Source organism: Vespa crabro, chromosome 2, assembly GCF_910589235.1.
Source record: "Vespa crabro chromosome 2, iyVesCrab1.2, whole genome shotgun sequence".
Taxonomy (NCBI): Eukaryota; Metazoa; Arthropoda; class Insecta; order Hymenoptera; family Vespidae; genus Vespa; species Vespa crabro.
Window position 1 is genome coordinate 16,187,305 of NC_060956.1, and position 17,431 is coordinate 16,204,735.

Here is a 17,431-nt window from a genome sequence, read left to right on the forward strand (position 1 = left end):
TCATCGTATCTACGACGGATCGCACGTATTTGTAAATAATCGTTTAGGTTGGGAAAGAGCAGAGCAGCGGGTGGAAGGGCGGAAGAGCAGGAATTAGTTGAGATTAATGAGATTGTCGGTTGAAATTTGAATAGGGGAGAAGGTAATCACCAATTAATATTACGTTTTGCTGTCTATCAGCTTTCTGTACATTTTTTTTCAATTTTTTATTTTTCAAATCTTTCGTATAGATTTTGTAAAAAGACATTTCGATTCGATAACTTACTATCTCATTAAAATTGACATTACTTTCCATGAAAATGATCTCTCGATGGCTCCTCAAAGTCTTCACAAATTGTCTCGAGTCTTTGACGTTATTCGTTTAACAAGTGTACATACCTGATGATTATAATAAATGTAAAAGTAAACTCGAGTTTCAAAGTCGAATCATTTTGCGATCATAATCCCGTGTCTTCGTTGCATCGTAAATTTACTGTATAGATGATCATAGCTGATTTATTATTATTTTTTTTTAATTAAATAAATTGAAACTGTCTATTTACTCGAATTTATGGATGTACATATATATATATATATATATATATATATATATATATATATACACTATATATATATATAGACACGTACATGTATTTTTCATGATGTAATATTTTAATCAAATTTTTTGTAATGTTGGACGCAGCTTCCGAAGGAGAAGAACGATATCCTACGGCAGGTAAAGAAATGATCGCAAATTAATTATGAATCTAATCTAATTATAATTCCTTTTGATGTTATAAAATCAAATGCAGAAGTTTCTTTCTATAGAACACAGAAAAAAAGAAGGAACGTAATTCGCCTGAGCAAATTTTCGAAATTTTGTTTATACAGAAAATCATATGCGATATAAATGTCATATGATTCATAAATGGAGTTTTACTGCATTATTGTATTACTGCAGATAGGACGTAATTGTCACTTAAAAAATTGATTAATCATGTATCGTTTTAACTTTTAAATGCACATAAGATTGCAGAATTATGAAATAATTTTTTACAAAACAAAAAAATTACAACAGTGTAATATGTTACCATTATTCCCATTTTTAATATTAATAACTATGTAATATATTTTTAATAATATATTTTTCCCTGAAAATATCTAAAAAAGAAAAAGAACAAAGTTATACGTTAAAGAATTAACGAAGTTTTATATTACTGACTATTAAATCGAAGTTCATCGTAATCTTTACTGGGAAATATAAGATTATTTTGAAAAGCGGAATTTATTTACGATACCAGTCCATATTTATATAATAACCTTATGGGAAAGTATATTGATGACATCTTCTCAACGTTTGATACTTCCTTCGACCGATTTCGTCGAAGGAAACTCGCTTAATAATTTGACATCGCCCCGGGGATGCGATAGGCCCCAACCAAAGCGAACGAGCCTTTCTCTAAAACGTTTGAAAAGCGGATTAATTAGGCGCCGGGGCTTCGACGACGACGGTAGCTACAGGCTTAACGATCTTGGGGCCTTAAGTCGTTACAAGGACACCCTCCTTCAAAGATGTCTTCTTTCTCTTTCCCGCTATCTTTCTTCCATCCTTTTCTCTCGTATTATCTACCTTCTCATCATCATCAACTTTCTCTCCGCCTCCTACAAGTCTTATATCGAAGGTTCCGTTTGGTTCTTCATCGACGTCGATCGGCTCTAATTAACGAAGCATCTTCGTGTGGGTGTGACTCGCGACTAATTATAATCGAGACTTTCGGCTGATTATTCTTTCTTCTTTTTCTTTTCGTTCTTTTTTTTTACCTTCGTATCTAATCATTAGGTGTTGTTCGCCGGTATAATTAAGATAATTAAAATATAATTATTACACGAATATAACGAAGTAACTGTATTTTTATATTTCGTGATCTTTAGAATAATGTTCCGAGAATGTTTGATAAGAATTAATTTTTTTAAAACGATTCGATCGAATTCGTTAACAACGAACGTTCGTTATTCATAAAAATTTTTCGATTATCTTCAAAATTAATTTTTATGATTCCACGTCTCTCATCCCATTCGTTTCTCTTTTCTCATTCATTTAAATGGGGAGAGCATGTAAATCGAGGTTTTTAGATATGTTTTTAAAATTAAGAGGATTTCGTTTTTAATACAATGTGTTCCACGCATGCATTTTGTTTCGTTGGGAAAGCGGATAATAACTGATTTCGCTGAATACATATTACGCTTGAAATAAAATACAATTGAATCGAAAAATGAAGTAAAAATGGATATTCGATGAAAAACGAATTAAAATATTTCGTAATGCCCTTATTTCTTTTTTGTTTTGTTTCTTCATACAATTTTACTGATATTATATTTATATTTCAAAGAATTTAAAAGGAAACATACATATTTCTTTTTTTTTTTTTTCTATCTCCAACTAATTTGTACATTTTATTTATCTTCCACGTCAAAGTGTTCTCGACGAAGTCCTCCAACCACTCGAAATCGTTAAGTGTTATTCAAAAGTTTATCCATCGAGAGTAGTTTATTCATTAAGGAAAGTCGAAACGAATTCTCTGTTAGATTCTCGATTCCGCATTAGACTTCGGGAGAGTTCTGTTTACGTTGTCTGTGCTAATTTTCAAATTCATTTTATGCAATTAAAAAAAGGAACAGACTAACCGAGAAACGAAATTCATTCTCAATTGTAAATCTACTCGAAGTTTATCCATTTACACGAGAAAATAATTCTCTCTCTTTCTCACTTTCTTGTTGGAGAAGTATCGATTAGACGAATGGAAAAAAAGGGAGAAAGGAACAAAAGAGGGATGGAAAACATGGTACGTATGGTACGTGGTTATCGCACGATCTCGAATACGAGTGCAAATTTACCGAAACTGCGAACGACGCGACTCTAACGGATGTACACGCAATATTAAAAATTAAATTATCGTGAAACAAAGAAAGGGGGGACAAGAACGAGACCAGTCTCGTAACATTCGTTTTACTAGTTTATGACGATGATTATATGGAAACGTTTATGGTAGCAAATTCTCTATAAACGAATAATGAAAACCAGCCATTATATCTTATTACATCGTTTATTTGCTATGTAATCGCTAACTACAAGTCTACTTTATTTTTTTTGTTTTTCTTGTTGTCAAAACAAATCGAAATTTAGCGTACGTAGTACATGTTCGTTCGTCATTTTCTGTTAATTTTCTTTCAATTTTTTTTTTTCATTTTTTAATTGGAATCATAAAAATCATCTTACTACGATTTATTTATACGTCATTTATATTTTTTATATATTTTATTTTATTTTATTTTATTTTATTTTATTTTATAATTATATTTTATTCATACATTTATATGTATTATTATTTGTTACGTAGAATGAATTTTATTTGCCATAATTATTATCAAACAATATCATTTTACGTCGATATTTTTCTTAAAAAACGAAGATTGTAATCTTCATGAAAATTTTTCCAAGTGAAAACTAATCAAAAGAAAATGTTTCAAATGGATTGTTTTTATCTTTTTTTTTTTTACAATCTGTAAATAAATAAAGTTATTTCAAATAACAATCATTATTGTAATTTATATTATTTATTTTAATTTCACTATTACATTTTATTTTTTTTCGATCAACATTAATCATGTACTTTCAAATCACACTTGTATATATTTATCCGATATCTTTTTCAATCTGGAAACCATAATAGCAATTTTTTTTTATCTTCGAAGATTGAAAAACGAATAAGCAATAGAAAAGAAAAATAAAAACTAAATCGTACAATTTGACGATTGAAATTTCGTTTTTTCCTGTCGCTTCTACGTGAATCCACTTTAATACTTGTTTGTAGGTGGAAAACAGGATTATCACGACTGGTCAGCAACTGTAGAGATGAGAAAAGAGAACCGTAGTTACGAGTAAAAGGGGTAGAAAGGGAAGAAAGAGGGAATTGAACAGGAGGATGAAAGGAAAACGGACACAAATGCATATATTATTAAACGTCTAGCTAACTGGCACGTTATACAATTTTATTTCATTTATTATACTTTTGGTTGTAAATGAATTTGTTTAAAAAGATTAAGAAAGAGATAATAGAAATAATATATAATCTGCATAATAGATAATTCAACTGTTCCATCATTTCTTTTTCTTTCTCATTGATAGCTTTATTACCCACGAAAGCTTTTACTTGCTATAATCTAGCCATATAATCTATAATTTTAACTAAAACAAAAATTAACAACAATACGTATGTATATATTTTTTGTATCTTACTTCATTTTATCGCAGCAAAATTATATATTAATTTAAATCATAATATTGCATTAGTTAATATTTGCTTAGTATATATTGTACCTACTATAAATTTTGTAATATATATGTGTACAAATAGTTTTTTTCAGAGACGAAAAAAGTAAAATCTAAAGAGACGATATAAATTCTAAAATATTTATTCCTTCTGCAAGATACATTTATCAAAGAGAAAAATTCGAACGCCATCGCAGTTTTTCTCGATGCCTTTTTCTTTTTTTATCTCGGTTCCTCTCTTTCTTCTTTTATTCTTTTTTCTTCTTTATTCTTATTTTTCTCTTATCTTTTTCTTTCTCTCGCTTTCTTTCTCCTTTCTCTGTCTTTCTCTTTCTCTCTCTCTCTCTCTTTTTCTTTCCTTCTCTCTCTCTCTCTCTCTCTCTTTCGTTTTCCTCTTCTTTCTTCTTTTTTTTTCTTTTTTTTTTTTTTAAGAAGAAACATCGACCGCCTCTCGCTAGGTATCGGTTATCGATACTGTATCGCTGGTAGAGCTCGCGATAAATTACGCTGATACGGGCGTAAAACTTTTGCCATCTCGATTTCTCGACATTTCGACTTACGCTTGGGTATACTACCATAGTAAATATTCCTCCCTTGAAGAGAAAGACCTGACTGGTTGTTGGAATTGTTTCGTTAAAACCTATCCTTTGTTCTATACGTTTTTCCTTTTTCTTCTCTTTCACGTTTCGTTGAACATTAATTATGGACGTTGCACAACAATCCGTAAAACAATTACTGCATTTTTTTCTATTTCGTAGCGGATCATGGTAAAGTAGAAAACGAAATAAATTTATTAAAAAGTGTGGATGTACTTGTTAATAAAATAATTTTAAATAAAGAAATTCATTTACAAAAGAATTCAACGATTATTTTTTATCTGAAATATTTTCGAGGACGATTTACCGAAAATTCCAAAATATTTTTTCACGTTTGACGGGAAAACAATTACGTTGAAAAATTCGAAATAAATATCAGGTAATATTTGTATAAATATTGTGTATTTGACAACGTCGTTATAATTATTATTAAAAATTCGTAATACCTTTCCGTATCGGATACTATTTGAAGAGGCAGCATTATCGGTGAGCTGATGAGTCAATTGTGAAAATCAGCTTTTCATTCATATTCCTGCCCTTCTTCTCTCCCTTGGTCTCTTCTCTGCATTTTTGGTGGTCTCTGTGGCCGATTGTACACGATCGATTATCTCTGATTACCCCATCTCTTTCCAACACACCCTTTCGTTTCGACCTTCCCCCAAAAGCGAGTTCGTCCGTCGTAAAATCCGAACTACCGACAAAATCCGGGCTCAGTAGTAATGCCGACGATATAGTCGGACAGCCGCAGCAGTGAAAAGAATTTACAATCCGAGTTTGGTGCTCCATCGAAAATCGACATCGGCTTACGAGCTTTTTCGCCACACGATAAGCCACGCCCACTAATACAGACTATTCCTACATTTTTCCTGGTTATCTCTATTTCCACGTCATATTTTTGTAAAGATTCATCAATTACATTAAAATCGACGAAGATACCTTTTCGTTTTTTAATTTGTATGTACATAAATTCAAATTTGATTCTATGATGATATTATTAATACAGGTTTATTATATATCGTTTATTTTCTCTTAGTATGAAAGTACATATAAACGAATGTAACAATTAGAAATTGTTCTCGGCATCATCTGCACTATCGTGGATTTTTTATTTTCGATCGAATCTCTATAGTAGATCAATTATTTTTATTGTTAAGTTCACTAATACCGTTCACATAATAAGTCTATTAACTTTTTGAATTCATTTTTATTAGATTATTTATTAATTAACAATGATCGAATATCATCAATTTTTTCCATTAAAAATTAAACTCACTTGATTATTTATTAGCAAAAAAAAAGAAATACTATTTGCATAAACATGTATATAGAAACGTTGGTTCATTTTTCATAAAGTGAAATACATTAGTCCCAGATGCAAGCTTTATGCTAATAGCAATTTATGTGCATGTACATACATAATCTATGATCGTTCCATTGGTCTAATTTTACAATGTATCGCAACGGTAAGACCTTTACCCTTTACGAAGAACAGAACAACTATTCTCAAGGATAGATCAACGTCGTGAATTAGTTTATCGTAATAAGATTAATATATTGTTAACTTTGACGTCTAATCATAATCTTCAAAGATTATCGTTCATTACTTAAAATCACATTTACTAACATTTATGAAAATTCTTTATTTTTATATCTATCTTCTTTTTCGTTTATAAATCTCATCAAATTTTTTTCGAAATCAATCAAAAGATTTTGAAAATAATTTCGATCTTTTGAAACTTAAAAATTCTGTAAATATTAAAAATATCTATGGTCGTTATGAATATACGTAAGTATTTAAAATAAATAAAATGATTAATAACGAACGATAATGTAAATGAAATGGTATGATGAGTGAAACAAATATAAAAAAGAGAGAAAAAAAGAGGGAACAGAGAAGTGAAAAGGGATCGATCAAGAATTCATACTGCAAGTAAAACCATTTAAAGCATTGAGTTAACTTTGAGAATCGCTTTAATCTGACGTACGTATGTTCACATGGACATACACGTTTTCACGATGCAGAACGAATCCATTTTCTCTGTGGCAACGATTGTCGTTGACCACTGACCCGTTTCTACCTTTTATTTTGTCTCTCTCTCTCTCTCTCTCTCTCTCTCTCTCTCTCTCTCTCTCTTCCATTTGCTTCTCGATCGAATCGGTATAACCCACAAATTCGAAACGGTCGAGCAAAAGCGGACACAAAGTCGGTTAGTGACCAATCCTCCTCTTTCCCTTCCTCCCTCTCTCTCTCTCTCTCTCTCTCTCTCATTCTCTATCTCTCTTCTTCTCATGGAAGTTACCCAAACGCTTTTGAAATAACTTTAGGAGAAGCGACGAGACAGCATGTCGAGAAAATAGTTTCCCAATTTATCACTAGCTATCAAGTTTATATGTGAATATTTAGCAAAGCTTTTCTCGATTTCATGAGAATTCTAATAACTACGTTTGTCGAGGAATTGATTAACAGAATTAAAGAATAAGTGACCCATATTCTATAATCCGTTTTATTTTATCCATATAAATTTCAAAGCATTTTAGGTACTTGGAAAAAGGACGTTGGATTCAGAGGAATTTATGTAATTTAAGTTTGAAACTTTGATAGAAAAGTAAAAATGTCATTATGCATTTCAAATAAATTATATTAGTTTGAAAACTTGAAGGCCCAGATCTATTTAATATTTTAGTCGTATCGTTATAAGTCAAAGAGCATAATTTATATATAAAAAATGTATATCAAAGGCAAAATTAACCAATTAGAATCTAGCTCAATGAAAATATCAAAGATATAAATAGATCTATTACAAAGAAGAATGTTGAAACATACAACGTTGTTTGTAAATATACAATGTAAATATACAACGAACTATATAAATATAGAATGATAAAAATGTTAGTTACAATGAAAATCAACTTCCAATGAGCTTATTTTAATGTATTTTAAATGTATTGGACATTTATATGATCGAGTAACAACGATCAAAAATGTTTCTAGCACCTGGAGCACCTTTATTGATTCCGGAGGAATGCAGTGCCGAAAACAACAGCGTTACAGTCGCTTGGCAGCCACCTCCTGGACACGGAGTTATGGGTTGTGCCGGTCAAAGAGGTCCAGCCATCGAAGGATACCTTCTCGAACTTGATGACGGCTGTGGAGGAGAGTTTCGGGTGAGTATACTACCATCACCACAACTACCATTACCATCATCTACTCTCTGATCCCCACGAGACGTCTTACCGTCTTCCTATCGTCTTCAAACTTCTCTATCTCTATCTCTATTTCTCTTTCTTCGATCTCCAAGTTCTCGAGACGAGACAAGAAGTAGCTACGTGACCAAAGCTCATCGATCACATGCTTTCAAGAAAAAACAAAAGTAAAGAGAAAAGTATCGTATCGAAATAGACCTTGATATCGAGAAGTTCGGTCAGGATTTTTATACAAAAAAAGAAAAAAATAATAAAAAGATAAAGAAATAAAAATATAAATAATTATTTTGAAGTAAGAAACTATTGGAAATAACAGTTCTTATTGTTATAGATTAAATTTATCCATTATAAGTATATCTTGTTCTATCGAGTTTATATTGATAATAAGTGTTATTAATCTTCAATAAGTCATGTAACTTGTAAGATCTATAAGAATGTACTTATATACATTCATTTTTTTTTTGAAAGTTTTATTTCATTTTTTTTGCTATGACATTGTTCGTTCATACCTGAAACTTTTAATGTTTACAACGTATAAGTTGTAAGTTATAGTTAGTACAATGTAATTGTACTAGTATAAATTTCACATTATAAAAAGAAGTATGATTTATAGAGAGTTGATTATTTTCAATTGAATAATTATTATGAAATTTGATTCATATTTAATTATAATTAATATCATACAGTTACTTTTCTTCAGGATTTACTTTAGATAATGTTATTTTTATAATCATCGTTACATATGGTTTATTGTATAATAGTTATACGTTTCGTTATATTAAATGATAGATTGTTTATAAATTCTCTAGCATAACATTTGAATTTGGCGATAATAATACGCGTTATTCGTGCGATCGATCGGTCACGTACGCGCTTCTATATTTCAATTCAAGTTCAATATTAACTCGCATGTAATTGGAAGATAATTGAACAGCAGTTGGTGGCGGAGGTGAGAGAGGACACGATAGAGGATCGTCGTTTGTTTCGCTCGTATTTCGAATTTAACAGCGAAATTCATCGGAGGGCGTGCTCGTTTCGACGTAATAATTAACGTGTTCGACGTTAATTACAATATACCTCGTTATTTGCCTAACAAGATTTCTACCAACTTTGGCGTACCAGGGAAAAGTTACGAATAAAATTCTTAACTTCTCACGCGTGAATTATCAAAGAGAACGTTGCCGAGAGTACGGACGTGGAAAACTTTTACTTTTAGCTGGACTAATTACAAAAAAAAATAAAAAGCAAAAGAGGAATAAAGAAATCAAAAGAAAAATATAAATCTAAAAAAAGGAAAGAATGAAAGAGATAGAAAAAAATGGGAGAGAGAGAGAGAGAGAGAGAGAGGGAGAGATATAAAAAGAGAGAGAAAGAGAGGATAAAAAGAGAGAGTGAAAAATGTAACGAAAAAGAACTTAGATTTAAAAAATTTGTCGATTGCCTTCGATTAATGTTATTAATAAACAATACTAAAAACGAAGTAAAATATATAAGGAATAAAAAGAGGAAGAAAATGAAAGAAAAACCTTTGAAGAGATAGAGAAAAATTTTAAGGAAGGAAAGAAAGCTTGAAATTTTTCGTTTGGTTTTTATTAATGTTATTAATGATAATACTATGAGCGAAGAAACACAAGAGGGAAGAAGAAGAAGAAGAAAAAAAAAAGGAAGAAGGAAAAGAAGTGTGGGAGGCTTTCCTACGAACTAACCATTATTTACTACCCACTTAATGGCTTTTAATACTTCCTGATCTCACCGAGACTCTCTCGCGCATTAACTCGAAGTCGAGTCTTCCGGCCAATACGAGAAGTACGTGCCTGAACTATGTCGAGCACGACATCACTATCGATTCCAAGTACCTCTTTTCTTCTTCCTCTTTCTCCTCTTATTCTCTCTCTCTCTCTTTCTCTTTCTCTCTCTTTCTTTTTCTCTTCTCCTTCAGCAATCGAGATTAATTATATCGCTCGTTTTATGTATAGTAATACATACAATCACTTAAACCTCACTCTTTCATTTAAGAATCAATAATCGTCTTTCGTTTCTCGTAATAGCCACATTCTGGAAGAAGAGCTTTTATTTACATTTTATTCCTTTTGAAAAATAAACATCATGAATATGCGATCGAGATATCGATCATAAGAGGATATTACCCTTTACCAATTTTCTCTCGTTTTCTTTACGCTCTTCCGCCTTTTTCTTTTTCCTTTTTTCTTCTTTTTTTTCTTTTTTTTCTTTTTTTCTTTTTTTTTTTTTTTTAAGAGAAAGTACTCGAATAACCTGTTGCAAGATTCGAGTGACGATCGACGACAAATTTATCATTATCACGAAAATACTATAAATTATTTGATGCTTCACGTTTGGCAAACTGGAGAAATATTAAGTCGAGACAAAAATTTGATAATACAATATTCGTGCCCGAAAGCCGGAATGAAAATATATCGGAATGAAATGTCATCGATTGTGAAGCTTCGTTTTATTCTTCGTCTTTCGTCGATCCTTCGTTTGTATTTGAAAAAATTTATTTAGAGGTGGTTTTAATATTGAAGTAGATAAGTACTAAAAAGAACTAAAAGTACACTAATATATAAATCTTCTTATATTTATTACGAAAATTGTAAATTATATATATATATATATATATATATATATATATATATATATATATATATCAAAGATGAATACAGTTTTATAATTAATCCTTTGAGAAATTTTTTTAATAATCAGAAAATTAATGAACTCGTAAAATTTTAATATTTTTTATCTTTACAAAAATATTAAAATCATTCCTACATCTATATTTTATCGATCATAAATATAAATGGAATCAGATTTTTGAAAAGCAATGGCAATTCATACCTTCTTACTTTCAACGTTAAAAATTATTGATTTAATGACCCGTTGCAGAAGCGATTTATGAAATAGTGACAGTCGCCTATGTACTTGTCTACCGTGTTATGAAATATTACAACGCGATCAAGATACGACGATTAATTTATAGTTATGAACCTTGAAATGTCTTTTGTGTATCGTAAAAATCTAAATAAAGATACTAAACGTAGATGGATTTTTTTTAAGTAATCATAAAATATCTCCGATGAATCGTAAAATAATATATATATAGATATATCTTATTTTATATACATACATTTTTCTTCCATTTTTCTAATATTTTCATTTTTGTAGAATCATTTTTAATTATTAATTTCTATTTAATAAAATTTCGCAGTCACTTGTGAATTTCGAATTCTAATATATCCAATATAATTACAAACGATATACACAGATATACACCTGTATATTCACTATGTGCAAAAGACAAAGAGAAGAAATTAAATAAGAGATAAAAGAAGCATCGATAGGAAGACAATAAGATTTCTAGAACGTCTTCTTTCGTAAACGATAACGTCTCCTTGCTCAAATGAATCAAAAGAACTTGTCAGAAAGCTCGTTTGTTCGTTGACATGGAAAAATAAATAGGTGTTCTTTTTCGTTCCACGAATCAGATAAGAAAAAGAAAGAGAGAAAGAGATCCTTTTTACGGAACAGAACTTTCCTTTTACGATGCTTCCCGCGAATCCTAACGAAAAAGCAACAACGATCCGAAACTCAATTTCGCCGGCTTATCCGCCGATTCCACGACCTTCTTCCATCCTTCTTTATTTTTCTCTCTCTTTCTCACATATACTCACTCATATATGCACACATATACAAAGAGCAGAAAATTCAGAGTGTCGCGTAAAATTCTGTTGAAAATCTTCGTCCAAGGCGTTGGTAGAATTCTTTCTTGGCTCGACGACGAATATCTTCAAGGTAAAGAAGAGAACAGTTCGAAGAAACGGGGGTGAAAAAGGGATGAGGTAAGACTGGTCGTTGAGAAAGAAGAAGAAAAAGAAGAAGAAGAAGAAGAAGAAGAAGAAGAAGAAGATGAGGAAAGTGGAAAGCGAGAAACCATGAGAAAGAAGAGGCATCGTGACGAGAAACGAGCTCGATTTAAATATTAAAAGCGAGACGATCGCGATGGTGTAGACGCGAAGAAGTCTCGAAGGAGAAGAAGGTAAAAGAACGAAGAAGAAGTGGAATGAGAAAGGAAGGGAAGTAGTGAGAAAAGAGAATTGAGAAGGTGGATGAAGCTAGGAGAAAGATTTATACGCGCGATATTGCTTTGGTACGCTAACGAGCTGCACGATATAATGGTCCAAGCGACGCGTTATTAATCAGAGCACAAAAATGTAAGCTTTCTATCATTTACAAGCCGTTCCACGATCTGAGCCGATCCTGGAGGTGCTAATTATCTCACTCAGTTACTACATCGTCGTATGAGTACATTATTAGCGATCGACTTTTATTCTTCTTTAACATCGAGATCTATTTTGTGAGATCTTTCGACGATTCTGAAAAAGAACAACATTTTTTCTTTCTTTCTGCATATGTGATGTTCTAAAAAGTACATTCATATATTTGAAAGTACAAGTTTAAATGACTTCATACATATGTATTATTACGTATTAATATTAAAAATAAAAATTGTAGAGCATAGCACAACATCTCTATTAAAACTCCGATTGTTAGATCTCCAATTTTAATTATTAAACAATCATACATATATAAAAATTGTAGAGCATAGCACAACATCTCTATTAAAACTCCGATTGTTAGATCTCCAATTTTAATTATTAAACAATCATATATATATATATATATATATATATATATATATACACGATGGGCAGTTGTGAATTATTTGACTGTAAAAATGCAATAAACGATTTGAACAAGACCTATATAGTTCTTTTTATTTTTATGTTACACATGTTAAAAACTAAACCGTATTAAAAAAAAAAAAAACCATTTCCATGATCCGTTTCTCTCGATTTCTCCCCTTCCTTTTCTTTCTTTTTGGTAGTAGTAGTCGAGATTTCCGTTTCTTGTTGATGCTAACCGCATGAATTTCGAAATGCGCAGGAAGTGTACTGCGGACGAGAGACCATCTGCACCGTCGACGGGCTGCACTTCAACTCATTGTACAACGCAAGGGTGAGGGCATTCAACAGCGCCGGAGAGGGCGAATACTCCGAGCTGATCGGCCTTCAGACCGCGGAGGGTAAGTTCGTACAACCCGTTCTCTCTCTCTCTCTCTCTCTCTCTCTCTCTCTCTTTCTCTTTCTCTCTTACTTTTTCGTTCTGTTCGACCACCCCCACTATCCGCCTCACTTCTAGACTTTTTTCACCTTTTTTTTTACTTTCCTTCGTGGCAAGGATTCGAGTGGAAAATCGACGTTCGTATCGAGTGGAAGATGAACGATTGAAATTGGCAGCTCGGACTGACGTGTTTTCAACGAGTAGATCAAATGATTGGAGAGAGCCCATGTATTGCCGATGACAGATCCGATATTAATCTGTCGTTTTATGTCTACACTTTTACGCGCGGAAACGAAGTCGTGTGTCTGCTTCTTTTATTTTTTCTCTCTCTCTCTCTCTCTCTTTTTCTCTTTGTATTGTGTATCTTACTAAAAATAATTTTTTCGTTGTTTCACAATGATAAAGCTTTTTCTGATCGTACTCGGGACTATCGTTAGATTAATTTTATCCGAGATTAAATATTTTTTCTTTTTTCATTTTTATTCTTTTTTTTCCTATTTCTTTCAAATCGATACAACACGTAAAACATTTTTCTTTTTGTTTGATTTTTGATTCAAAGTATGGCTAGAATTTTTTACATTGTAAATGTAAAAAGGAAAACGAATGAAAGAAGAAAAAAAGGATATTTTATTGGAGTATTACCGCAAAAGCTTACCCGCATACGGTACCCTTCATACTTAACGATTCGAAGTGTTAGCATAATGCTCTATGAGAATTGCTAGTCCTCTTTAAAATGATAGATTTTAATGTGTCCAAAGTGCACCTGTATGCGGGTTTGTTGAAATCGAACGATTAAGTATGCGTTCTATTAGTAACTATTAGGTATCTTTAAAAATTATTATTTTTGATGTAAATAGATATAAACGTTGTCTTAGATTTTATTATAAATCTAATATTAAACGATTAAAAATTCAATTAATTTTAAAGCGTAAGAAAAATGTTTAAAAGGAGAAGAGAGAATGTTGTTTAAAAGTTTGTTTAAAAAAAAGAAATGTTAGTAAAAAAGAAAAAGAAAAAAAGAAAAAAAGAAAAAAAGAAAAAAAGAAAAAATAACAGTATGATCGAAAGATAACAAAATTCAATTGAAACAGTGGCGTGGTTTTCGTGGGCTACCGGTGCTACTGGGATACCGCAGGAAGTTTCGATTTCCGAGGACGCAATGAGCGCATCCTGCGAGGGTTACGAGCATCGTGTAGTTCTCTCTAGCGTTGGATTTTCTAGAGGCGTACATTACTGGGAGCTGACCATCGATCGATATCACAGTGACACCGATCCTGCCTTCGGCATCGCTAGAGCTGACGTCGCACGTGATCAAATGCTTGGTAAGCTCATCATTACAAGATTACCCGTATAGTATTCTTTCCTTTAATAGAATAAGGTTAACCATGTAAATTGTCTGAAAATTTTAGAAATTTTTATCGTTGAAAAACTTGAAATAATTTATCTTTCTCACATATTTTACAAAGATGTGGATTTCGTCATATTATATTATTTATATAATCTTAACGAGACATTTTAATTCGATGTATATGTTTCATCCTATAAAATCAAAGAAAATTATAAAAATAATTTTGAACAGAGTGAATGATATAAAACGTAAAACATAATAATAAAGACAAATAAATGACATTTTTTAATAATCTTCATCTTCAAACGTTTATATCCTATTTTATTGATCAGGACATATGATCATTGAACCGTTCAACTTGTTCATTAAATTTGCTATATTTCGAATTTTCAACCAGATAGCAAACATTTAATCGAACTCACTGAGTATACGTATATAAATAGAACACGATCAACGATCGATATTGTCTGATCAGTAACCGATTTGAAATTCCACACATAGGAGCATCGATTTGTGGTGTTCACAGGTAAAGACGACAAGGGCTGGAGCATGTACATAGACCGTCAACGATCCTGGTTCATGCATGGTGGTGGTCACGCTCAGAGAACGGAGGGTGGTGTGCAACAAGGCTCGACTGTAGGTGTTCTCTTGGACCTGGATACTACCCATACATTACGTTTCTTCGTAAACGATCAAGCCCAAGGTGGTGTGGCTTTCCGTGATCTCTATGGTGTCTTCTATCCAGCCGTCAGTCTTAATCGTGGTGTCACAGTCACTTTACACACTGCTTTGGACGTACCTCGACATTTACTGGCACCTCACGACGATTACCTTGGCGATATCGTCCAAAGCTAGGGGTACCTAAATGTTCTGAAGAAGAGCTTGTTCCAAGAAATGGCCTCGGCCGTTCCTTATAACATCTTTGAGCGTGGCACCAAGGATTCGGATGGTTCTACACAGGTCCAAACGCTCGAGAGTATCATCGAAGAAAGCTTCTGCGAAGCTAACTGTGGCTGATAAACCGAAATGATTCTTCGGAGGATTCAACTTGACTCGCTACGTTATTTCTCTCGGAAGAGAAATCGCGCGAAAACTTTTTCGGACCTTCGATGTGTTCTTCTTCAAGATCAATGTTCTCTTATTATCTTTTCTTTTTTTTTCTTCTCTTTTCTTTTTTCTTTTTTCACTTTTTATATCGAGTACGTGCGTCAGATTTTCTCTCGACGGATTAAAGATGGTAGGGAGGAAAGAAACAATAGAGCGCGTAACTTTTATCTTCGGACCTGGGAGCAAACGAAGTCACGACTTTTTCCGAGGATTGTCAAATGTACACGAGTTTGACACGTCGAATTTCGAAATTATTAATCGCGAAACGTTCGACGATTTTTCTACCCGGGTCCTAACTTTATCCATATCGAGACGATTTATAAATGTAATGGTATGTATAGACGTTTAACCTCAATAAAAATATATGATAGAGCGTATTTCGAAAGAAGAGAGAAAGAAGAATAGCAAAAACTTTCTCAGCTTACGAATAAAGATGCGAGTTATTCGTTTTCTAGTCTCCCTATAGGATTCACATCGTCCCTGCCTCATCGTTGCATTCTTGTCGTCATTTTCAATGAAACGATATATCATTCGTTCGTAAAATCGATGAAACATCTACGATGATTCGCTGAGCCATGGAAATTCGAGTTTTTAGATGGTCCGATAAAAAACAAAAAGGAAAAAAAAGCTAAAAAAAAAAGAAGAAACCAAAAAAAAACAAAAAAGCTTCCGACTTGACTTAAATCTTTTATCACTTTAAAGCTACCCTCTCGACTTCGAAGGAAACCAGGAACGAAGAGAAGGACATTTAGGATATAAAACAATCGATTATGCTTTTTTAACGCATTTTTAACACGTTGAGTACCGTAAGTGATAATTGTCTATCCGATTTCCAGACATTTCCGAGAATGTAATAATAAAAAGATTAAAATGTGTGTAGTCTGAAAAAGATGATAATACATTTTCCAGTGTTTTTATTTCCATAAACAAAATTAAAAAAAAAAAAAAAGAAAAAGAAAAAAAGAAAAAAAAAGAAAAAGAATTAGACGTTATACATACATATCTCTATATATTTATATAAAATCAATATGGCATTCAACGTATTCACATGATTTAATGAATGTTTTCGATATAAAATGATATAATTAAAGAAATAAAAGTACTCTACGAAGCGGAGTATAAATATTTAGAGAAAAAAAAAGAAAAGAAAAGAAAATCATGCGAAAGATCAATAAGAAACTTTCAACATTCGTTGCAATCGGCTTCAATCACGTGTTGTCCCTTTCCTATATATCCTTTTTTTTTTATCAATTTGTATATCTATGTCTAAGGACGGAAATAAGAAACGTATCGATCACGGAATTCGAACGTTTTAACGATTTTTCAAGAGAAAAATACATTCGTGTTTCATGCGTCTTTGATAAGGGAGCATTGTATATAGATGTATATAGAAAAGCATCGATTATATTGCCGATGAAAAGAGAAAAAAAAAAAGAAAAAAAAAAGAATTACCAATTGTAACGTTTACGACTGTATTCGACCAATAAAACGCAGAAAAAAAGAAATAAAGAAAATAACAAGGAATGAAACGTAAGAAACATCGATAGAGAGAGAGAGAGAGAGAGAAAGAGAGAGAGAGAGAGAAAAAGAGACAGAGAAAGAAAGAGAGATAGAGATAAATATAGAGAGCATCTCGAAGCGAATACAAACTCGAATGTATATGCATCATGCTTTCAACCCTTTCTTAGTTTCCAGATTCTTCTCTCTTTCTTTCTTTCAACCCTTTGCGAA

General features: G+C 32.0%; 1 protein-coding gene across 2 annotated transcripts in view; it reads left to right on the forward strand.

The window, feature by feature from the left end:
• Positions 1-17,224, forward strand: part of LOC124422339 (E3 ubiquitin-protein ligase TRIM9) — a 99,152-nt gene extending 81,928 nt beyond the window's left edge. Inside the window, exons 5-9 of one of the 2 annotated variants that reach the window (XM_046958676.1) lie at positions 683-715; positions 7,898-8,070; positions 13,069-13,207; positions 14,337-14,567; positions 15,120-17,224. In XM_046958676.1, coding sequence (XP_046814632.1) covers positions 683-715; positions 7,898-8,070; positions 13,069-13,207; positions 14,337-14,567; positions 15,120-15,448 — 905 coding nt within the window. In that variant the 3' untranslated portion in view covers positions 15,449-17,224. The remainder of the gene's footprint in view (positions 1-682; positions 716-7,897; positions 8,071-13,068; positions 13,208-14,336; positions 14,568-15,119) is intronic. The other variant, XM_046958677.1, reaches the window with a different exon arrangement.
• The last annotated feature ends 207 nt before the right edge of the window (positions 17,225-17,431 follow it).